At 48.0% G+C, this 24,858-nt stretch overlaps 1 protein-coding gene across 4 annotated transcripts in view; it reads left to right on the top strand.

Moving 5' to 3' along the window:
* Positions 1-24,858, top strand: part of SRCAP (Snf2 related CREBBP activator protein) — a 1,816,344-nt gene that overhangs the window by 494,594 nt on the left and 1,296,892 nt on the right. For all 4 annotated transcript variants that reach the window (XM_078652845.1, XM_078652844.1, XM_078652847.1 and 1 more), the window contains 2 exons: positions 13,002-13,091; positions 13,552-13,680. In XM_078652845.1, coding sequence (XP_078508971.1) covers positions 13,002-13,091; positions 13,552-13,680 — 219 coding nt within the window. The remainder of the gene's footprint in view (positions 1-13,001; positions 13,092-13,551; positions 13,681-24,858) is intronic.

Raw genomic sequence — 24,858 nt, forward strand, 5'->3', positions numbered from 1 at the left:
TCTTCTCTATTTTCTGACGAGTGGTCCTTCGCATACCCAGCCAACAGCTCCTGCAGCTTTTGTGTGGTGGAGTGGTTATGTTTTTAATTTTGCATTGGGTCCTTACCTCCTTGAAAGACAAGTGAAGATAAGGGGTGAGGTCAAGCTCTTCAACCATGTCCTCTGTCGTTATGGTTATTCTCACTAACAGCTGGGTTCTTGTTTTGAGACATTGGGTAAAAAAAAATTCTAACCCCTCTATCCCTAGTTAAAGTGACTTTTTAAATTTTTCTAAAATTCTACAGGGACTTAACCAAGCCTTAACATTACTTTGTGTAATTTGCAAAAAACATTGCCAATTTGAAAAAAATCAGAATTCTAAAGACTATTTAAGAATTCTGTTGTGTGATCAGGTGGTAACCAAGTAGTCCAACAAATGCAAAGTTGTATATCCCACCGCTGATCCACCAATCTAGGAAACTGGCTCTGTATATATTATACCAAAGTGAGGTATAGGGTGCACAGAGTCCAGTAGAACCACAAAGGTAGGCAGCTGTAAAGTTGGATAGCACCTCACTCTCTGTTTGTGGTAGTGTGGTCGAGGAGTAAGGCAGTATCAGAGGACAGTGTTGTACACATTCAGCAAATGAATTCACACACTCGCACTGAACTTCAGACCAATTTTTTTTTTATAAAAAATATTCTGTTCGAGGCATGTGGGCTGCTGAATTCATATCTGTGCATAGATCGCCGCCTAGTGTTGGGTCCGGATGATTGCACATTGTTGTCCTGGAAGAGTCTTCGAAGTATCACGAGATAGGTGGCTCCTCCCCTGGACTACAGTGCGCATGGGCATCCTCTCCATCCTCAGATTGTTTTTTTCCGCCATTGGGTTCGGATGTACTTTCTTTACTCAAGTTCGGAAACTTTTTTCTAAAGGCCAAAAGGCCTTCGGGGTCGTCGGTATTGTTATTTCGGTCGGTGCCGAGTACTTGTTCCAGTTCTTTTCGAGCAGGACGTTGAAGAGAGCCGCGTGGCCTTTTCGACACCAGAGCCCCGATCGTCGATGGAACGAAGCCCGTTCAAGCGATGCCCCCTTTGTAACTCTAAGTACCCACACATCGATGTACACCCGGTGTGTAACAAGTGTCTATCTCCAGAGCACAATGAGGCCAACTGCCTAGCTTGTGCTCGATTCAGATCAAAGGAGACGCTTAGACTTCGACGAGAAGCACGGTAGACGATGACGAGGCCAGCGCCCCACCCGGTGAATATCTTCGGTGAAGAAGACGACGAGGTCGTCGAGACTGAGGATCCAGAACAGCGGTCATATCCCGGTTCGGAGCATGACTCCAACTATTATGAGGACGAGGAAGGAAGCGTCGAGAATGAAAACGTCGTCGAGGTAAGGGACAACGCATCGGCCATCGGAGCCGTCGATGACGACTCAAGCGATGAAGCAGGCCCAACAGTGAATACGAGGCCTGGTACGGAACGGAAAGACTTCCAAGGGCTTAGGTTGAGGCATCGCCAACAGGCCTTAGCCAAGATCATACCGAACATTCTATAGCCCCGCGTCTCGGCCCTGCTAAGAATTTATCACGCGTGCCATCTGTCGAACGTTCCCAGTCACTGGGTAAATCGAAACCGAAAGCCGTGGAGTCAAAAACGAAACCGAAACTGCTAGAGACAGTCTTCGGATCGAAGAGTGCGGATCCATCGGGTTAGAAAAGAGAAAGGGTGTCGACAACCCTGTGGGGTTACAAATAAAGAGTGTCGACCCGAAGATCGGTACGCTGAAGTCCGTATCCAAAACCAGGCACGTCGAGCCCACGAGATCGATGTCGACGGACAGCGACACAAACAAGGGACTCGAGTCTCGGACGGGTCTCGATCCGAAGCAACGAGTCGACAGGCCACAGTTCCTTAAAGGCCTCGAGCAGAAGTTCAAGACCGGCTCGAAGGACCACGTCGAGGCAAAAGGCGGCGCCTACGACACAACAGGCGCCTAAGTCAACGCAAGGCCAATCACTTATTGGCGAAAAGACAAAGTCGGTAAGACCGATGCCGACGCCAGCCCCGAAAAAGGTCAGTCAGTCGACACATGCAACGCCACCGATAAAATTCGGACTGCCCCTGACGGCACGGCCTAAGGCGCTCGATCCAAAGACAGGGATCGAAACGTCCAAAAAGGTGTCACTGGGGAAAAGGAGTCATTCTCTGGAAGAGGACGTAGTGTACCAAGAGCCCTCCTATGACGAACAGGCTAAACTACATATCGACTCCGACACAGGCAGACTCACAATTTATCAGAGGAAGATCAGGTCAGAAAATCCTCTTGAGACATATACAATTCCACTCAAAAAGAAAAAGGATTCTTCCACATCACCTGTCCTTTTTGAGCCTATAAGTTACCATGGCCAAGACACCTCTGCATACTCGCCCACACGCAATGATGAGGATGTGGAGTATGACTACAATGAAGAATTTAATTACCCTGTGGACACGAATCAGGATGACCAAACTCCAGCCTGGACAGACCCGGTCGACCCGGGGGAGTCACAAACTATTCCTGACACTCCTTCTTATCCTGTCAAGACTTCGCCAACAGAGGATACGGCTCCGTTTAACGCATGAATAGAAAGGGCAGCACACAATCATGATGTAGAAATGCATGCCTACCCAATTGAAGAAGACTTTCTCTTTGACACTTTTTCCACTTCCGAGAAATCAGTCAAAACATTGCCAATGTTGAAAGGTGTCCTTAAACACGCAGGAAACCACAAGAGCAAGGGTTCTTAACCCCAGAATCGAAAGGAAATACAGGCAGGCACCTGTGGACCCTACCTATATTAAGGGACAGCTGCCATTAGACTCTTTGGTGGTATCAAATGCTCGTAAGCATGCCAACTCACAAACAACTGGTAATGCTCCTCCTCCAGACAAGGAGTCCAAGATATTGGAAGCTTCTGGAAAAAGGGTAACTGCACAAGCAGCTAATATTTGGAGAATTTCTAATACACAAGCGCTATTAGCCAGATATGATAGGGCTCATTATGACACACTAGAGCAACTGCTACAACATTTGCCTGATGCCTACAAAGAGGGAGCAGAGACACTGATACAAGAGGGTAAACTCATATCTAACGCATCTATTAAATGTGCGCTAGACGCAGCAGACACCGCAGCCAGGACCATCAATACAAGTGTCATGCTCAGGAGACATGCTTGGTTACGCATTTCGGGGTTCAAACCTGAGATTCAAACCACATTAATAAATCAGCCTGTGAACCCTGATTATTTGTTTGGTCCCGATCTGGACACAATTTTAGAGAAGATTAAAAAGGACACTGACAGCCAAGTCTATAGGTGCCTTGCAGTCACACCAGTTCAGAGGAGGCTTCTTTCGTCGCTCCGGTAACAGAGGAGCTGCACGAGGCCAGGCATCCCAGCAGACTCCATACAATAAAGGGAACACACAAACCACCTATACTAAAAACACAAGAGGTGGATACCGTGGCAACAGCAACAAAGGCAGAGGACGAGGGAATAACAACTCCAGATCCTCTGCCAATACTAAACAGTGACGCCTTGTCACTGCCCCCAGACCATGTAACACCGGTCGGGGGACGATTACAACAGTTCCTGCCAGTCTGGGAAAGCATTACCACAGACAGGTGGGTGAGACAACTTATCCAGTTCAGCTATTGTCTTGAGCTAACCTCCACTCCACCCAACATACCCCCAAGACACCGTCCTATGTCCGCAGAGCACATACACTTGTTGCAGCAAGAAGACATCAGCATGCTGCAAAAAGGGGCCATAGAACTCATACCTCTTCAGCAACAGGGTACAGGGGTATACTCGCTGTACTTCTTAATCCCCAAAAAGGACGGGTCTCTCAAGCCCATACTGGACCTCAGGCCCCTCAACCAATACATTTTGTCAGAACATTTTCACATGCTCACTCTACAGCAGGTTCTACCATTGCTCAGTCAGGGAGATTTCCTCGCAACACTAGACCTAAAAGACGCATATTTCCACATACCTATCCATTCAGCACACAGGAAATATCTCAGGTTTACCATACAAAATCAGCACTACCAGTTCAAGGTCCTGCCTTTCGGGGTGACAACAGCCCCCACGGTGTTTACCAAGTGCCTAGCGACAGTAGCTGCGCACCTAAGGAGAAACCATGTTCACGTTTATCCCTATCTAGACGACTGGCATATCCAAGCAAAGTCAGCCCAGCAGTGTGCCAGCCACATGTCCCGCACTATTCACCTCCTACACAGCATCGGGTTCTCATTAAACTACCCAAAGTCTCATCTTCTGCCCGCCCACGTACAACAGTACCTGGGAGCAACAATAAACACTCTGGCAGCAAAAGCGCAGCCAAACTCAGCAAGAATCAACAGCATTCAATTACTCATTCGGGAATTCAGACCCCAACACTCGCTCACGGCAAGGGTGTTTATGCAGTTGATAGGCACGATGGCCTCCTGCATCTTCATAGTCCCTCATGCGAGACTACACATGCGTCCGCTTCAGAAATGCTTCGCACGGCAGTGGAACCAGGCTCAAGGAAAATTAACAGACCTAGTGTTGGTGACCGGTCGCGCATACAACTCTCTGCATTGGTGGAACCCACAAAACCTTCGCAAGGGACGACCATTCCAAGAGCCTGTACCACAAATAGTGCTGACGACGGACGCATCTCTCCTGGGTTGGGGAGCGCATGTCCTCCATTACACAGTGCAGGGACTATGGACGACACAGCAAAAGAAGATGCACATCAACCTGCTGGAACTGGTGGCAATCTTTCTAGCAATGAAGGCGTTCAAAGTTCATTTGTGCAACAAAGTCGTGTTGATCCGCACGGACAACATGCCATGTACTACATACAGAAGCAGGGAGGGACACACTCTCCACAGTTGTCACATTTAGCGCAAAGCATGTGGAAGTGGGCCATTCAGAGGAACATATTCCTCATGGCGGAACACCTCCCAGGCAGGGGCAACCAGATGGCGGATCTGCTCAGCAGACACAGCCACAAGATGCACGAGTGGGAGATACACCCCTCAGTGCTGCACCCGTACTTCCAGCAGTGGGGTCGCCCAGATATAGACCTGTTCGCCACAAGGGAAAATGCAAAATGCCAAAGCTTCGCCGCCAGGTTTCCACACCCGCAGTCTCAGGGCAATGCAATATGGATGAACTGGTCAGGCAGATTTGCGTACGCTTTTCCACCAGCCCCGCTCATACCATTAGTGGCACGCAAGCGAAGACAACACTCAATGACTCTCATCCTAGTTGCTCCAACGTGGGCGAGGCATCCATGGTACACCACGTTCCTAGAACTTTCCGTGGTGCCTCATCAAAGGCTGCGATTAACACCCAGTCTTTTAACGCAGAGCCATGGAGACATTCAGCACCCAAATCCGCAGCAGTTAAACCTTGCGATCTGGCTCCTGAAGTCATAGAGTTTGGTTACCTAAACTTGCCCCCTGACTGCATGAATATTATCAAGGAGGCAAGGAAACCTACAACCAGAGCATGCTATGCGGCAAAGTGGAAACGGTTTGTCATTTATTGTAACAATAATGACGTAAATCCGCTAGATGCATCAACTCAAAACATCATATGCTATCTGTTACATTTACACAGACGCAATTTAGCCTACAGTTCCATACGTATACATTTAGCTGCGGTAGCAGCTTATCTTCAAAACAGGCAACCCCTTTCACTCTTCAGAGTACCTGCTAATAAAGCTTTCATGGAGGGACTCAAACGAGTGATTCCTCCAAGACACCCACCTTCACCTGTCTGGAACCTGAACGTGGTTCTAACCAGACTGATGGGACCACCTTTTGAACCTCTACACTCGTGCGAGATACAATTCCTTATGTGGAAATTGGCTTTTTAGTAGCCATTACATCACTTAGAAGAGTTAGTGAACTGCAAGCACTAACTATCCAAGAGCCATTCATCCAAATTCACGCAAATAGGGTAGTGCTGCGTACAAACCCTAAATTTATGCCGAAGGTGGTATCCCAGTTTCACATCAATCAGACAATAGAACTGCCAGTGTTCTTCCCAAATCCAGATTCAGTCGCAGAAAGAGCTCTACATACCCTTGGCGTTAAGAGAGCTCTCCTGTACTATATAGACAGGACAAAACATTTCAGAAAAACAAAACAACTGTTTGTTGCCTTTTCAACAAAGCATAAAGGCAACCCCATTTCAAAATCAGGTATAGCCAGATGGATTGTTAAGTGCATACAAATTTGTTATCAGAAAGCTAAGCGCACATTAACAGTTCCCCCAAGAGCGCATTCAACACGCAAGTTAGGGGCATCCATGGGTTTCCTAGGAAACATTCCTCTAGAAGAAATTTGTAGAGCAGTCACATGGTCTACCATACATACATTTACCAAACACTACTGTGTAGATGTACACTCCAAACAGCAAGCAGCTGTAGGACAGGCTGTTCTCAAGACTCTTTTTCAGACTGCTGCAGCTGGCACAGGTAGCCACTGCTAAGGGGGAGACTGCTATACATCCTATGCACAGATATGAATTCAGCAGCCCACATGCCTCGAACGGAATATGCTACTTACCAGTATGCATCTGTTCTTGGCATGTAGGGCTGCTGATATTCATATCGCCCGCCCTCCTCCCCGGTGCCTGTCGCAGCTGTAGCACTCCGAATTAATCTCTAGCATGGACATCACTTACTGTATCATACCCCATCTCTGCCATACTGGCGAAAAACAATCTGAGGATGGAGAGGATGCCCATGCGCACTGTAGTCCAGGGGAGGAGCCACCTATCTCGTGATACTTAGACTCTTCCAGGACAACAATGTGCAATCATCCGGACCCAACACTAGGCGGCGATCCATGCACAGATATGAATATCATTAGCCCTACATGCCAAGAACAGATGCATACTGGTAAGTAGCATATTCCTTTTGTTATTTTATTTTCTAGAACCAAGCAAGCCTGGCACTGATAAGTGATAAGTACTTTGAAGTAAATATACAGTTGTACTACAGTTTGGATTTGTAATAGTATATGCACTTTGTTTTGACTTACAGTATGGTTTCAGAGAAATGCAATACTTTCTAAAAACAGTACTTAGACTTGAATGGGCTTTTCAGTAAAATTACAGCTAAGTTATTTTTGAGTTTATTTTTCTTACTCCGAGTAGTATACCTGGACACTACTCTGAGACTTTTCCTGCAAAGAGGTAAGTAAAAGCGTTTTTGTTAGTGCAATTTAATTTCTTTAGGTTTTCAAACTCCACGCTGACTGAAGTTTGGTATGAAACTTCTCAGCACAATAAACCCACACTGATGCCAGTGTGGGATTTAATGAAAAATGCACGCAGAGGGCATTTTAGAGATGCCCTTGAAAACTAAACCTACTGTTAGTGTCCGGGCTGAGTGGCTGCTTTCAGCTGCCACCACCAGACATATTTCTGGACCCCTGGGTCAAGATCCTGCTAATCTCTGGGGCCTGAAATAATGCACATCCTGGTACGAGTTGCCAAGTCTCCTTCCCCAGGATGGGCAGGGGTTCATGAAGGGGAAGCTTCAAAGGCTTTCTGCCTTTGTGAGCTTCCCCAGGCCACTAACTGCTTTCAGCAACTGGTCCCCACTGGTTCTGCCCCATACTTTGGGCGGGAAAAACAAGTGAGTGAGAGAGGTGTGCCCACCTCTGCCAACTTCACACCTCAGGTGGGGGAGGTGAGATGAAGCACAACTCTGAGTCCCTGTCATCTTGTAGATGGGGTGACCCAACAAACCAGGGACAGGCTCCTGTCCCCCTCCCACTGGAGGGTGGCACAATAGGGGGTGTTGCCACCCCAGGGAAGGGACCCATTGGCCCCTGCCCTCTACCTACCTGTGACACCTCAAAGTCTAGTATTTAGGAGGCACCCTGAACCTTGTGTCCTCAGATTCAGAAACGACAAGAAAAGAAGGACCGAACAGTTGTGCAGCCAGCTAACAAGAGGAAAACACCCACTGACTTGCCCCAGCCCTCCAGGCCTGTCTCCCCTTGAACCTTCTCCCGTGAAATCCCGGTGTGTCCTGCTGCCAGCAACCTCAAAAACCCCGGAGAACCTGCCTGCCTTCACTTCCAAAGACTGGTTATCCCGTGAACACCGGATTTGTTCAACTGCAACCTCTGGCAGCAGCTGGAGACTGCGAATCCAGCCCACTCTGCACCCGCTGAACCCGGCCCAAGCTTGAGTGGAAAAACACCACGAGGAGGTCACCGTGGCGATCCTGACCTGAGATCCGGCGAACCCTGACCCGCCTTAAGCCTGCAGCCGACACCTGCAGTCTTTATCCAGAAGGCCCCCCGAATTGCGACCAGGAGCTGGTAAGATCCAAACCCAAAAGGCACCCCTACACCCGACACCCCACAGCCTTTTGTGCCAAACAGACGGTGCCTAACCAACCCCTAACTTCCCAACTTACCTCTCATAGTCCTTTGTCTTCCTGCCTTCAGTGGTTTTTGCCAACCTAAGGTTCTCCATTGAAACAGGGCACCCAACGTTGAAACAACACTCTGCATCCTGCCACCTCAGTGCCGCTGAGGGTGCACCTTTACCCATTTGCCCATGACCTAAAACCTAGGAGCTTTCCTCCCACAACCCAGTGGCCTGCTTGCCAGCAACCACCAAACGAAGGCCCCCTAGCCCCCATTGGATAACATTGGGCTTCGACACTCTACACCAGGCCGCCCTAGTGCCACTGAGGGTGTAACAAGAGTGCATCATTGTAGGAAGGTAGATCCCTGACTATGGTTGCCCCCAACTTTTTGCCTGGTGTTTTGCTGGTTTTTTGACTTAGTTGACCTGGGGCCCTGCTATTCAGGGCCCCAGGCCTACTGCTCTCTCTGTAAAATGGATTCCATGTACCTTAGGTACATATCTAAATTGGATACTGAGTCACCTTATCAGTCCCTGTACAGTGTACCTTAGGTACCCAGGGCATAGGTGTACCCAGGGCCTACCAGGGGCTGCAGCATGTATTATGCCACCCCTGGCTGGCCATCCAAATCTGACACAACTGGCTGCTTGACAGCTGGGGCAAGGTGGTGTAATCACCCTTTGCTTTAGATATAGTATACCTATATCTAACCCTAAAATGGACACACAGATCTCCTATCAGTCACTCCTATGGCAGGCCTTAACAATCCTGAAGGCAGAGTGCTTGGAATCGTGTGAGATGGTGCTCTGGCATGAGCTGAGCCGGTCTGCGGCTTTCGGGATCCATCCCTTAGCCGTTTCCATGATATCGCATACCATATACTCTTAAGTGCATTATAATCCTCGCGGTTATGTGCCAACTCTGGTATCGCTTTATCAAAACATGTCGAGTAAGGTGTCATACGAATTGGAATACTAACCCCTCGCCAATTCTGGCGACGGGGTTAGCATTCCACCCTTCTAGAGGGACACGACATGTATGTAACCCCCTAACCCCGGTTAAAGTCAGACAGAGCCTTAGCATCCACAAAATGGATGCTGCCACCGAGACACAAGTCTGCCCTCCTGCTGCTGGGAGTCCTCCCAGAGCAGGAGATAAGGACAAAGGGTTTCCTGCCAGGGGCGGTGCCAGCACCGTCCCAGACAGGGTTTTGTGTATTGTAGGTAGGCAGGGCTTTAGAGGAAGGTGACTGCACGTGGCACCCCGGTGCTCACTGTGCATAGGCTGGCTGGAACCAGTTCCAGGGTCACTCCAGACCCTGTGCTGGGGAAAAGCCCGCCAAGGAAGTGGGTGTAACCACCCCCCTCCTAGTCCCACCCATAGGGCAGGACTTAGTCGCGTGCCAGCCCCTTTTTACAGGATAAAGGTAGAGACTGGCCCCCTTCCAAATCAGATCATCTTTGAATCCTGAAACTACTTTCTGCGAAAGGAACTCAAGACTTCTTCCTAAGATTTCTCCCTTGTGACTAAGGAGTAGTCACCCTGCATCCGCAGGCACCATCTAAGAACACTGCGGTCTGCTGCAAGTCCTTCCTCCGGAATCCGACTGCCCAGCTCGACGAGAACCGGCTTCCCTGGCACCTCTGACCTCTACCTGCATCATCAGTCACGCTGAGATTCGTGGGTGTGACGAGACCTCGAGGGACCGGCCATCTTCAAGACTGCACGACTTCTTTCCAGCAAGCCCGCCGAGTGAATTCCTGGTGAGTGCTTTGGGGTCCGAGAAGCCCCCACCCTGAGCAGCTCCAGCACCGAAGAGCAGCCCCCCAGCATCTCCACGATCTGCGTGGGGCCCTTCTGCTTTTTGCTGCTCACCGCGTTGTTTGGCTACTAGCCCGCTGGCTTGTGGCCTTCCTGACGACGCCCGACGACATTTCTGCTGCTGGTCTGGTTGCTCCAGACTGGCCCTTGCTTCCCTCCATCGGAGAAGTACCCTGGACCCTCCTGGTCCACCCAAGACGCCATTTTAGGTCCACCGCGTGGGCCTTGCATTTGCCAAGACTTGTTGCCCAATCCTGGGTCCAGCGACGTCGACAGCAAGAACCTTCGTGGGACAGCTCGCACCTCCATCCTGGTCGCCGACAACGCCTCCTGGTCCGAGAGACTGCAGAGCCCAGCAGCGCCCACTCACCTGACTGCGGTGACTTCGCCCGGTGCCATCCTGGTGCCCACTTAATCACTGGCTAGTGATTCAAGAACTTGGTCCCCTCTGCTTTCAGGTTTCCTTCTTCCTTGATCCAGGCTTGGATCCATCGAACTTTTCTTCACTGGTCGCCTGCCAGCAACTTCTTCCTTCCAGGCTCCTGGTCCGGCAACGAGATCCCCGACGTCTTTCCAGACCTATGCAGCTGCAGCCCCTGGGCTAGGTAACTTCGGCACTTCGGTGTCCCAGCATAGCCTCACTATCCTAGGGTCAGGATCCACTGTCGTTTTCTTCCTACCAGGTCGGGTTCGCCCGTGAACACTAACTTTGCCTTTACTAGCCTCCATAGACTTTGTCCCGCATCCCGCGTGAGAGTGCACACTCTGCACCCGAGTCCCCTAGGTCTCCTAGTAGTAATCTAACGATTCCCTAGTCCAGTCCTAGCGATTCCAAAGCCTATTAGAACTGTTACTTACCTGCTAGTAATTCGCATTCCACTTTTAAAGTATATGGTTTTTCGTGCCCCTCGGGCATTTGTGTATAACGTGCTAACTTAAGTATTTTCGTAAGAGTTTTGTTGTGTGCCTAGCACCCTGTCCTCATAAAGAGTACAGGGTTGTTGTGATTCTAATAAATACACTGTTTATTTTCATAACACATGTGTGGTGTCCTTTCACTGGGTGTTCAAGGGGTAATGTGATGGTAAAACAGCTGGCTTAACACGCCCTCTAGAGTCTTAGCCTTAGACTGCTCGTATCCATGCTACTAGGATAGCTGGTCTATAAGGTTGACTTACAACCAATCATCAATAAGGGTTGTTTGGACTGATATATAGTGATCACTAGAATAGTGAGCACTGCACATCAGGCCAACTTCTCACAATCATTGACCCTCGGGGACCCCTGAGTCTAACCCCAGAACCTTAACTCCCACAGTCGATAACTTACCTGTGAACCGATAACCTGTTTTTCCTCCGTAGGATAACATTGACAATTTTCTTCCAAAAAGTTTGTGTGGATTTATGAAATCTAAAAATATTCTTCAAAAATCGCACAAATAACCAAAACGTATTTACTAACCTGTTTACAGGAAATGTCCCAGTGCTGAATCCAGGTATCCAACACTGACTCGGAAAAGTAATGTAAAAAGTAACATAACTAATTTACTGAAAAGCCTATTCATTTCAATGTACTGCATTGCTAAGTATTGCAACCTACTGAATTCCCTTTAAATCAAACAATGTACAAGTCCTATTGCATTTTCAAACTGTTCTACATTCAGCAATTAATTACTGTAAAGTATTTAATGTTTACCTGTGCCAGGCTTGCTTGGTTTTAAAAATAAAACGGGATATATTTTTATACAAAAACAATTGGCCTAGAGTACAGTTCTTGAGTGTATGAATTCATTTGCTGACTGCGGGTGTACATCAAATGCTCAACACTGTCCTCTGATACTGCCTTACTTCTCGACCCCTCTACCACAAAATAGAGAGTAAGGTTCTATCTAACTTTAACTTCTGCCTACCTCTGGGGTCACCTGGACTCTAAACACACTATACCTCATTTTGGTGTAGTGTGTATATATAGAGCCAGTTTCCTACAGCGACTTTTATTAGGTGCTGTTGCGGACAGGTTTGTCACAAGCCTGGCATAAACATTGGAGTTAAGCGCCATATTTCCTGCAAGATGCATATATCGTGAGATTGGACCAACTGTACCCGAAGGGGAAGACACAGTTTACTTTTAATTCTGGTCACGTTCCATGAAGTTAATTTAAGCAGGTGATATCTTGAGGGGAAATGGGATATAGAGTGTTGAAGAATCTCCAGACCCCTTTCTTCATAAACCAGTACATCATGAAGATAAATATAGATGGTATCCTGGCTCTCACCCTCCCCTCCTCTTTCCCGCCTTCATTATCTGTCTACCTCCCCTGCTCCTACCCCCCTTCCCTGAATCTCTCCCCTTGCCTGCTTTTCCCCTTACGTATTTGTGCTTATTGTTTCTCTACCTTACAAGTAACTATGTTGCCATGCTCTAATAACTGTGTAACCTTTGTAACGATGTAACCTGTAACTATAATCTGATACTCATGTAAAGCGCTCTGATATCTCCGGGTCTAACCAGCGCTATATAAAACCTTTAAAAGAAATAAATAAATCCCTAATAGATTGCGCAGAGTGCTTTGGACGAGCCCTATAATTTGGTGATCTCAACAGCACCTTGGTTGTTGGGAGGTTGATATTCGGGGTAAAATAAGAGACAGTTACTTCCTACCTCTCCCTTAAACCTTTGTCTACACAATTGTATATGTTGGTGAACGTTCTTGTGACTGACCTTTTATTGAATTGGATTTAATTTTCTATGTCCACAGCTGAAGATGAAGAAGAGACCATTGAAGCAGAAGAGGCGTTGGATGAGGAGACTGATCATGCTGCAGAGTTGGACCAGTTGGCAACGGAAGGTACTTTTAGCATCACTGGGCTTTGTTGTCAAATGTTAAGCTGCATTCAGAGTTTTTCTGACCTTATGAAGGTCACAGTCACAATTTCTTACCTACTCTCTGTAGTTGGTATTGAGCATGGTAAAGTAGTCTATATTTTCTGTGTCTGGTCTAAGACAGTAATTGTACTGGTTCCGGTTTGGACATTATCTAGAGCATGAATTGGATTAAAAAATATATATTTGATCTCCTATGGATATGTTACGAGAAGAAAATAGTGGCACAGTGTATTATAGGAGTAAAACTGGCTCCATTTGTAGATGTCTGGATAGAAGTGACTGAATAATTATTCAAGGTAGCTCTTATCCAGAATGAAAATTTAGCTTGAAACTGAGTTTTTGCACGTAATGTGTGAATACTCTTCTTTCTGATTTACTCCTTAGTTTGCAATCCAATTGACTTATGCCTCTTTTGTCGTTAGGGGAAATGCCTATTTCTGAGCTTTTGAAGCGGTACTCTGCATTACCGATGGAAAAATTGGAGAGCTTGCCAGGATCGGTATCCTCTGAATCGGAACAGTCAGTGGAAGACAATGAAAGCTTTCAGTCTGGTAAGGGAACATAACAGCATGTTGTTTTTGTGACACTGCAGTGATCGGTAGGTCCAGGTATGGAAGCATATGGAGTTTTTGTCGGTTGAGGCAGTCTTAGGTTGGAGGACTTGTGTTTTTTTTATAACACTTCTGCATATGGAACCTTGTTGGATTCCTGCTTTCATAATTGTGAGAAAGTGGCTCTATATGTACTGGACTAGAATGGAGTACAGTGTGTATAGAGTCCACCAACCCCAGAGGTATAAGAGAGGTAAAAGTCAGAACTGACCTTACTCTCCAAAGTGGTAGCTTGGTCCAGCAGTAAGGCAGTACCAGAGGACAGTGTAAAGCATTTGTTGTACACACTCAGTCAGCAAAAGGTTTCACACACTCAAGGACTGAACTCCAGGCCAATTGTTTTTTATATCCACAGATATAGTTGTTTTGTTTTTAGAGCCAACAGTTATAAAAAATATACTTTTCTCGTTATGAGTATTCTCATGTAATTACTTTGCAAAGGAGCAATACAGTTTGTTCATACAATTAATACAGTATTGACAGTAAGCAACACAATCCTAAAACACACTATAACATTGAGCTCAATGAGTTTTCCACATGTAAGTACAGTTGATTACTATACAGATTACTTTAGTAGTCCCAGGACCAGATCCTAGATTCAGTCCTGGGGTCTAAGCTGAACCAGATTAGCAAAACCGTTTGTTACTGTAGTGAATTTTCATGAATATTAAGCTGTTTTAAAAGTTCACACTTGGAAACTTTTCAATGTAAATCTGACAATGTTATTCAATAGGAGAAAATTCAGGTTGCAGGTAAAGTACGATCGCGTTACTTTTGTAATCCAGCACTGGTCTCCTGGGACCAGCACTGGGGTCTTAACTTAAAACAGGTAGGTAATTGCATTTCAGTATTTCGTATGATTTTAAAGAATATTTAAAGTTTTCAAAAGTAGACCGAATAAATTTCATAGAAAAGCAGACAATGGGTTGCTATGGCAGAAATGTAGATTACTAGTAAACACGGTTGTGATTACTTTTGCGGTCCAGCATTGGGCTACAAAGTATAGTACTGGCTTCTCTCCTGATCACAGGTGGGTAATTCGAAATCCGTTATTCGGCTGATTTTAGATGAATATATTTCAAAGTTTCAAAACTTCACACTTAGAAGATTTTTCAAGTCAAACCAGTCAATGTTATCCTATGGCAGGAAAGTGAGTCATCGGTTTCCAGGTGAGTACTCGACTGGTTAAGTTGAGGTCCTGGTCATAGACTCGGGGGTCCCCCAGGGTCAGGTAGGTACAGTTAGTACACCCTCAGCAGCACAGGGGCGGCCGGGTGCAGAGGTAGTTAGGCCCAATGTTATCCAATGAGAGGCAGGGGGCCTTCGGTTGGTGACTGCTTGCTAAGGCCACGTGGCTGTGGGAGCTGGGCTCCTGGTCACTTGCTCAGGGCAATTGGGGAAGTAGAATAGGGTACAGGTTGCACTGCCAGGGGCACTCGGGCGGCTGGGTGCAGGGTGCTTTTGAGCCGTCGGGTGCTCAATGTTATCCAATGAGGATCTTGAAAAGGGAACAAAGGCTGCAGGCTCGGGGACGGTGAATCTTCTGGAGCGACCAACACTTCGAGGGGTAAGTTGGGAACTTGGAGGACAGGTAGGCACCCAGGAGTTGGGCACAGGGGGCTGTGGGGCGCCGGGTGCAGGGGTGTCTTTTGAGGTCAGGAAATCTTATCCCCTGCTGGTCGCGGTCAGAGGGGTCCTTTGTACTGAGGCTGCAGGCGTCGTCTGGGTCGTTGAGGAGGGTCCTTGGGCATTGGATTCTGAGTCCGAATCGCCGGGGGGATGTCCTCAGGGTCTTGGTTCACTCCAGCACAGGCCAGGCTTGGCGGGTGCAGAGGGTGCAGGGTTTGTGGTTCCGGGCTGATGCCAGGGCTTGTTACTTGCTTTGAGCAGTACCACTGCTCGTGGGAGACCCAGGTAGTCAGGTCCTCCGGGGTTTTTGAGGTTGCTGACCACTGGAGACGCCGGGGTTTAGCAGGAGCAGGTTCGTGGGTCGACAGGCCGGTAGGGTTGGGGCCAAATCAGTTGGTGTCTTCCTCTTCTTAGCAGCTGCACGGCAGGTCTTTTTGTTCTTGTTTCTTGTTTCGGTATCTGAATCTGAGGAAGGTAGGCTCAGGGAGCCCCCAAATGTTACATTTAGGGGTGTTACAGGTAGGGCAAGGGCAGGGACCAATAGGTCCCTCTCCTGGGGTGAGGACACCCCCTAGCCTGCTCCTCTCCTGTGGGAGGGGGGCAGGAGCCTAGCTGGGATTGGGCAGTGCTCCCCATCTACAAGATGGCCAGAGCCCGGGGTCGTGCTTCACCTCGCCTCCACCACCTGAGGGGTGGAGTTGGCAAAGATTGCCCCCCCCCCCCCTTCCTGATGTAGTTCTTCCCTCTAGAGTCGGGGTAGAATGGATGGGGGCCAGTTGCTGGGTACAGCAAATGGTATGGAGAAGCTCTCAGAGGCGGCATGCCTTTGAAGCTTACCCCTTTCCATCTAGGAGGAGGAGACATAGCACCTCGCCCAGGATGTGCATTGTTGCACGCCCAGGAGAGCGGGGGCTCTCCACCCAGGGGTCCAGCAACATGTCTGCTGTGTGGCAGCCTCTGCAGCCACTCAGTCCAGATGTGGATTGTAGGTTACTCCAGTATTGGAACTTTAATAGATTCACATGCCTGAATCATTCTCCGGTATATAAAAAAGCAGTGCTTAGTAGTATAGCAAACTGAAAAGAGGCCTAGGCCCATTTCCCTTTTGCAACCCATAGCCTTTGTTATGTAAAAAAGGCCCAAACTTTTCCCTGAACCAATCAGAGCTCCTCACCCTCTAGAACACTCCTGAGAGAACCTTCTGCCCCTCAGATTTTTCTACCGCACGTTGTGCTAGGGAGTCTCCTTTGAGCTCTGCTCAAATTCTTTACTACTACAGTATTTTGACTTGTATTTGAGGTTTTTCATATACCATGTCTGAGAAGGAGAAAAAAGGATTATTTAGAGCTTGTTCCACCTGCTCTAAAAAGAGGCTTTATACAGATGACCCTCACAAGGACTGCATCTACTGTCTCTGCCAGACCATAAGGCAGCAGATTGTAAGGTATGTCGTACCTTTTCAAATAAGACCTTGAGAGATCGTGAGGGAAGGCTACTGATCTGGCTTCAGAAGGTCAAAGCCAGGAAGGAAATCCTTTCAAGTGAGAGTGAGGAGGAATCTGTGGCGTCTAAGAGATCTCAGAAGAGAAGTAGATCTCCTCAGATACATTCCTCAGGGGAAAGACCGGAGAAGGCCCCAAAAAAGACCACTCCAGGGTCTTCAGTGCGCAGTCCCTCAAAATCCCCTTCAGTCTCAACTAAGGGGAAGAAGGGTTCTGCTGGTGAGGTGAAAGGAGGAAAATCCACCTCAGTCCCCTCAGAAGATCAAGATTACCATCAAACGGTCTTCTTCTACGCCTTCTGAGGAGCAGGGTACTGTTTCAGCTCCGTCGACGGGACCGTCTACAAAAAAGGGACCATCGACGACGACGAAGAAGGATAATGTTAAGGCTGGTGAGAAAACAGCGTCGACGATTTCACCGTCGAAGGCGATATAGTCGACGGTTTCACCGTCGACGAGGACGTCGACGAATGTGTCAGCGGCGGCGGCGTCGACGAGGACTGTGTCGATGACGGCAGCGTCGACGAGGACGTCGACGAGGACAGCGTCGACGGTAACTACAACTTGGTCGACGACGGCGATGGGTATCTCGTCGACGGGCACGTCGACGAGGGAAAAAACACCAGAAAAAAGGTTGCTGCCTTGGAAAAAACCTATAACACCGGAGGTTACATCTCCGAGCAAGGTCTCGCCATTGCTGCCATCTCACCTGCTGGAAGAGGAAGATTCGGAAGAAGATGATGAGTATTGAATTGCCAGTAGCCCTTCGCAATTACAGGTCAAGTACCAGGAGGAGGATTCTGAGGAGGAATATGGGGGTTATCAAGAACAACCCCAGGAACAGCACCGGTATCGCCAACAGCAACTTGAGGAGATGACAAGTGTGCCATCCTCTTTGTTGAAGGATCTCCAGGGAATGTTGGAGGATTATAGGAAGATACCCAGCGACTCCAGTCGCTCAACAGGCCCTAGAGGCTACTCCACGTCCGATTCCAGGGACACCGGTGCGGAGGAGAGAGAATGTGCTGGAACCTACTGCTAGGTTTCCGCCGCCGACAACACACCATGATACCTCGGATGATGATCATGAGAATGGGGAGATTGCGGACACAAGTGCAGAATGGCATGACTATATCGCCCCATCACCTTCAACTCCTCCGCAGAGACCAGTAGATTCTCCACCGGAGGACATTTGTGGATTTCATAATCTGATGGAAAGAGCCACTAAGAGGTTTGCACTGACCATGACAGAAGAGAAAACGGAATGTTTTTTTATAGGACTTCAAAGACTCGTATCGAAATTCAGTACGATCCCTGCCCGATAGTATCTCATATTTGGAAGGAAGGATTAAAGGTCATGGAGACGCCAGCGACGGTAACGCCGGTTCTGGCCAGACTGGATAAAAAATATAAGGCGCCTGTTGATGCTCCATCTTGCCTTTTGGGTCATCCCAAACCGGATTCTGTTATCCCTCAGGTGGCATAACAGAAATCCAGGAACCCATCTGCTCCGATTGCAACACCTCCAGACAAAGAAGGCAGAAGGTTGGATAATGCGGGAAAACGGTTTTCATTAATGTCGGCTCTGCTCGTGAGAGCTGCTAATGCCCTCGCTATCTTGGGAAGGTATGACAGGCAGATGTGGTGTGACCTGTCTCCATAAGTTAACCTGGTGCCAGAACCAGAGAAGCAGGAGGCGAAGAAAATTCTCATGGAGGGAGAAAGGACTTCGGCTGAAGTCATAGACTGCGCTATGGATATAGCTACCACGGCATTTAGATCCTTGGGAGGAGCTGCGGTCCTGCGCAGGCAAGGATGGCTGAGAGCAACAGCGTTCAGGCCGGAGGTGCAAAACAAGATTTTAGACCTCCCTTTAAATGGAGAAGAGTTATTTGGAAAACATATTGATGATACTCTAGAGAGTATCAAGAAGGATACTGATACGGCAAAGGTTCTGGGAACACTGCAATACAGAAAACCCCCTTTTCGTGGCTTCAAGGGTAGAGGACAGTCCTCGTATAGAGGAGGATACCAACAGGGGAGATATTCTTCTTATTATCAGTCCTCATCGCAGCCTTACCGTCAACAATGCAGCCAACGTCAGTCAGTCAGATATACAAAATCAACTCCAAGAGGACGTGGTGGCCGGGGAAAGGACAACACCCGTCGACAATGACAACCTCCATCTTCTGGCTCTGTCAGATGCTCCCCTGGGTGGAAAGATTGCTCACTATCTTCACAATTGGTGGAAAATAACAACGGACCAATGAGTCCTCAAAATAGTTCAATTCGGTCACACCCTAGAATTTCTTCAAGCGCCCCCTTGTACGCCACCGATGCACTAGAGAGCCAACCATCTGCATCAACTCTGACAGGATATTCGGACAATCCTCCGAAAGGGAGCAATAGAACCAGTACCGAAATCCCAGGAAAACAAGGGGTTTTACTCCCGGTTTTTTCTTATCAAGAAAAACAAGCTCCAGTGGCACCCCATTCTGGATCTCAGATCCTTAAACACCTATCTCAAGAAACAGTCTTTCAGGATGGTATCTCTGCAGGACATCCTTCCGTTATTAAACCCAGGAGATCGTATGACCACATTGGACCTACAAGACGCATATTTCCATGTGCCGATACATCCTGCACACAGGCAGTACCTTCGGTTCTGGGTAGCCGGAAGACATTACCAATTCAGGGTACTGCCATTCGTCTTGAAGTCAGCGCCAAGAGTTTTCACAAAATGCCTGGCTCCAGTGGCGGCTGTGTTGAGGAAGCAAAAACATCAAATATTTCCTTACCTCGACGACAGGTTAGTCAAGGCACCATCAAAGGTATAGGCCAGAGCGTCAAAACAGGCCTGCATAGACTTATTCGCCGATCTAGGATTGACTCTTCACGAGGGAAAGTCAAACCTCCACCCAACAAAAGTGATCACATTTCTGGGGGCAATATTGGACACGGACTGCAACAAAGCGTTTCCCTCCGAGGAAAGACAACTGAGGATTGTGTCCCTCTTCCAAGACTTGGTAAAAAGAAAGTCTCTTTCAGTCCGCAGGTACAAATCCTTGCTGGGCACGATGTCCTCTTGTATTCCTCTGGTACCTTGCTGCAGGCTAAGGATGAGGCCATGGCAGGAACAGATCGATCTCCAATGGCATCAGGCGGAGGGATCCTTCGACGATACAATAAGGGTGACCCCAGTGATGATACAGGCAGCAAAGTGGTGGACACAAAAAGCAAATGTGTCTCAAGGACTGACGTTTCTGGCAAGAGCGGCTCCGCTAGTGGTAACGACGGATGCGTCGTTAGAAGAATGGGGAGCTTTCCTTCAGGACCTTCAAGTCAGTGGTCGTTGGAAGGCACAGGAGCAGCAATTACACATAAATCTGCTGGAGCTCAGAGCGATCCGCTTGGCATTACTGGCTTTTCTGCCAAGGATAAGAGGTTCGCCGGTGTTGGTAAGAACAGACAACACTACGGCGATGCATTATGTGAACAAGCAAGGGGGAACGAGATCTCTCTCCCTGTCTCAGGAAGCCCAGGAGTTATGGGAATGAGCTCTTCAGCAAGGAATATCATTGGCAGCAGAACACCTCCCGGGGGATCAAAACATCAAGGCGGATACTCTCAGCAGGCTAAAATCGTCCTGCCACGAATGGGAGCTAGACCAGGGGATCCTGGACAGCGTCTTTCGAAGATGTGGAACACCGATAGTGGACCTCTTCGCTACAAGGGAAAACAGAAAATGCCAGTACTTCGCAAGCTGGCTTCCCCAGAAGGGATCTTGAGGGAATGCGTTTTCCATGGCATGGTCCGGCATCTTTCCCTACGGTTTTCCTCCAATTCCTCTTCTCCCCCGCGTACTGGGGAAGATCAAGAAAGAGCCGTGCAGGCTGATCCTAGTAGCCCCATGGTGGCCCAGACAACACTGGTTCACGGAACTGCTGCTGCTGTCGGAGGACCGTCCAATTCGGTTGCGCCTAATTCCATCGCTTCTGACAATGTCCAAGGGGCAGGTGCTCCGTCCGTACCCGAAATCCTTGCTATTAGCAGCCTTTCTCCTGAACACTGTGAGTTTAGCCATCTGAACATCTCACACGAATGTAGGGACATCCTATCCAAGGCCAGAGCGGAGAGTACCAACAAAACCTACAGGATGAAATGGAGGAGGTTTTGTCTGTGGTGTAAGAGACATGATGTTCACCCTCTTACTGCTGCACCTCATCAAATTATACCTTACGTTCTGCTGTTAGCAAAGTCAGGATTAGCACACGCCTCCATCAAGGTGCATTTGGCTGTGTTATCCCGCTACGGAGGTCATCGTCAGGCCCATCTTTATGGTCATCAAGGATTATCAAACAATTTATGAAGGGGATATTCAGGGTCTTTCCTCCAGTAAAGCGTCCACCACCATTATGGAATCTGAATGTTGTACTCTCTCAATTGATGAAACCACCGTTTGAACCGATACACAGGGCAGACCTGAAGTTCTCATCCTGGAAAGTGGCTCTTCTCATTGCATTGACTTCTGCGAGAAGAGTAGGTGAACTACAAGCGCTCACGATTCAGGAGCCTTTATTACAGTTTCAGGAGGATAGAATGATTCTCAGGACTAACCCGAAGTTCATTCCGAAGGTGCCAACTGATTTTCATTTGAACGAACCATTGGTGTTGAAACTTTTTTTTCCTCATCCATCAACAGCGACAGAACGAGTATTGCACTCGCTGGACGTTCAGAGATGTATGAAATTTTGCTTGAAAGAAACTAAGGCGTTTCGCAAGTCTTCTCAGTTATTCGTCGCCTTCAGCGCACCCAGGAAAGGTTTCCCACTGTCAAAGAGGGGAATTGCCAGATGGATTTCCAGTGCAATTGTCTACTGTCATCAAGCTGCTGGAAAGCCTTTGAATGCACGAGTCCTTGCCCATTCCACGAGGGCTGTGGCCACAGCCACTGCACTGTTTGGAGGAGTGCCAATCCAGGATATCTGCAGAGCAGCAACCTGGTCATCTACGCACACCTTCACCAGGCACTACTGCTTGGAGGCAGCCGCAGAATCGGATGCGGCGGTGGGAGAGGCGGTACTGCGGAATATCATCCAGTAACGGTGAGACTTTCTTGCATCCCTCCATCCATAATTTCTCTTGTTTACAAAGTCACATTTTATATAAGTATGGATATATGTATATAATATTATGCTTCATTTTCTAATGGTATTGCATAATTATGTAATGTATCAGGAAAATGTGCTTTGTTTTTTCACTGCTCGCAATTCTGATTCTGGCATGTGAATCTATGAAAGTTCCAATACTGGAGTAAGAAAACAAGTTACTTACCTGTAACTTTAGTTCTCCAGTATTGGAATCTTTCATAGATTATCATGCACCCACCCTCCTCCCCTGAGAGGCTCACCTCGGATTTAGCACAAGAAGTGTGTTATATGCACAAGTGCGCGAAAAATCTGAGGGGCAGAAGGTTCTCTCAGGAGTGTTATAGAGGGTGCGGAGCTCTGATTAGTTCAGGGAAAAGTTTGGGCCTTTTTTACATAACAAAGGCTATGGGTTGCAAAAGGGAAATGGGCCTAGGCCTCTTTTCAGTTTGCTATACTACTAAGCACTGCTTTTTTATATACCGGAGACTCCCGTCTCGACGACGGGGAATGATTCAGGCATGTGAATCTATGAAAGATTCCAATACTGGAGAACTTAAGTTACAGGTAAGTAACTTGTTTTCTTAGGTTTCAGGGGGCATCTCTAAGATGCCCTCTGTTGTGCATTTTACATTAAATCCCACACTGGCATTAGTGTGGGTTTAATGTGCAGAGAAGTTTGATATCAAACTTGTCAGTGTTCAGTGTAGCCATTATGGTGCTGTGGAGTACGTGATGACAACCTCCCAGCACCATATACTCTTGATGGCATCACTGTACTTACAATGCCCATGAATGGCCCTTGGTACTGTAATGGCACGGGGCTCATGCACCCGTGCCCACAGCACTGGCATAGGGCACCCAGCTAGAGGGGTGGCTGATATATGCCAGGGCAATGGTGTTGTGGTATGCAGAAGTGAATAAAGTTATAGGACTGGATTCAAAAATGCTAGCCAAGGAAAAGACACAAGCACCCCACTCAAGATTAAGAAATATTATGTTCGAGGCATATGAGCTGCAGATACTACACTTTTGCATTAGATCGCCACCTGGTGTTGGGCTCGGCTGATTGCATGTTGTCGTCTTGGAAGAAGTCTTTTGTAGTCACGAGATAGGTGACTCCTCCATCCTTAGATTGTTTTTTTCCGCCACTGGGTTCGGATGAACTTTTTCCGCTCCGGCTACAGATCTACTTTTCAAGTACTTTGAAGCGCAAAAACGTATCAAAACTTTACCTAACTACCTTCGATATCGAATAACATCGTTTCGACTTCATCAGCTCGATTCCGGTCGTCGACGCGGGCCGTTGGGACTATCCACGCCGTGAGGCCTACACCTCATGGAAAGGACGCCATTCAAAAAATGCCCTGGGCGTGGAGCGAAGTTTCCACGCAGTGACTAACACAGGGTATGTAATCTGTGCTTATCGCCAGAACACGACGAATCCAGCTGTACATCCTGCGCATCCTTTAGATCCAAGAAAAACATCCGGGATCGGAGGGCCCGGCGACACGAAATGCAGAGATAAGCTCCGGAACTGGTGGATATCTTCGAGGAGGTTCCGTTCGTTCCAGAAGAAGGTTCCGATGATCTCGAGATCGTCGTATCAGAAGCAGACTACTCCGACGACTCCATACCATCGGGTCAGCGCGTGAGTACTACTGCCCCTGCACCACATACAGCACCCAAACCGAAGGCAAAGGTCAACGCTCCGCCTCCTGGGCCCGGTCGCGACCGAAAAGAAAATACTCAAGCCTTCCGGCAGCTCCATACCGAGCAAGCCGCACGTGCCGATCCCACCAGCTCCATCGGCACCGAAACCGAAAGAAGTCTCTGCTCCGAAACCGTCGACTTCTAAAGACAAGGGTATGAAGCCAGCGTCCGACGCCTCGAAACCGACGAGACCGGCTTCCACTCCAAAGCCATCGTCTTCGGTAACGAAACCGACAAGGCCTGATCCCGATGCGCACAAGCCTTCGAAACAGCCTACGACACCGAAAACAACATCTTCGGTGGCGAAAACTACGCCAAAGAACAATGTAACACCTCCTAGGGCTAAAGATAAGCAGCAACCTCGTCCGGCACTGAAAAAATCGGCGCTGACAAAGGTTCCACAAGGAGAAGAACTTTTCCATCCTGATCCTCTACAAAAGAAGATCTACATTGACCCAAAGACAGGTCAAGTATCTGTCAAGAGGAAAGAAGAGACAGCACCTACACCTGTAGTGCCTGCTAAGAAGAAGGACTCTGCCACATCTCCTATGCACCCTTCTTCTCCTATACTTCCTTCTCCTTCATCCCCTGTTCCTCTTAGCATTTCACCACAGGTTTCTTCTCCACATTCTCCTACTCTGTCTTCACACTCACCTCAAAATGATGATGAGTATAGTTTAGGGAGAGGGATAGACCCAGATGAGCCTTTCCCATACCCTTTAGATGATCCAGACTGGGAGTACCCAAACCCACAGGATGTACCAGATATCCCTGACCCACAGTCATACCCATCAAAACCTTCTCCCCCAGAAGATAACATTGGTTTTGGGCACCTATGAAACAGAGCTGCCATTTACCATGGGTTCACTATGCATTCTGATGAGGCAGAGGAAGATTTCCTATTAGACAAATTTGAGCAATCGCAAAGGTCTGTTCAAGTTCTTCCTGTGATCAAAGGGGTCATCAAACATGCTCCTGAGATTTTTAAAGACCCTGTACGTACTAGGATCCTAAACCCTAGAATTGAGAAGAAATATAGGCCTGCACGTGGGGACCCAGCCTACATTAAAGGACAACTACTATTAGATTCACTAGTTGTATCAAATGCTAGGATAAGGGCAAATTCAC

The sequence above is a fragment of the Lissotriton helveticus genome, chromosome 7, assembly GCF_964261635.1.
Source record: "Lissotriton helveticus chromosome 7, aLisHel1.1, whole genome shotgun sequence".
Lineage (NCBI taxonomy): Eukaryota > Metazoa > Chordata > Amphibia > Caudata > Salamandridae > Lissotriton > Lissotriton helveticus.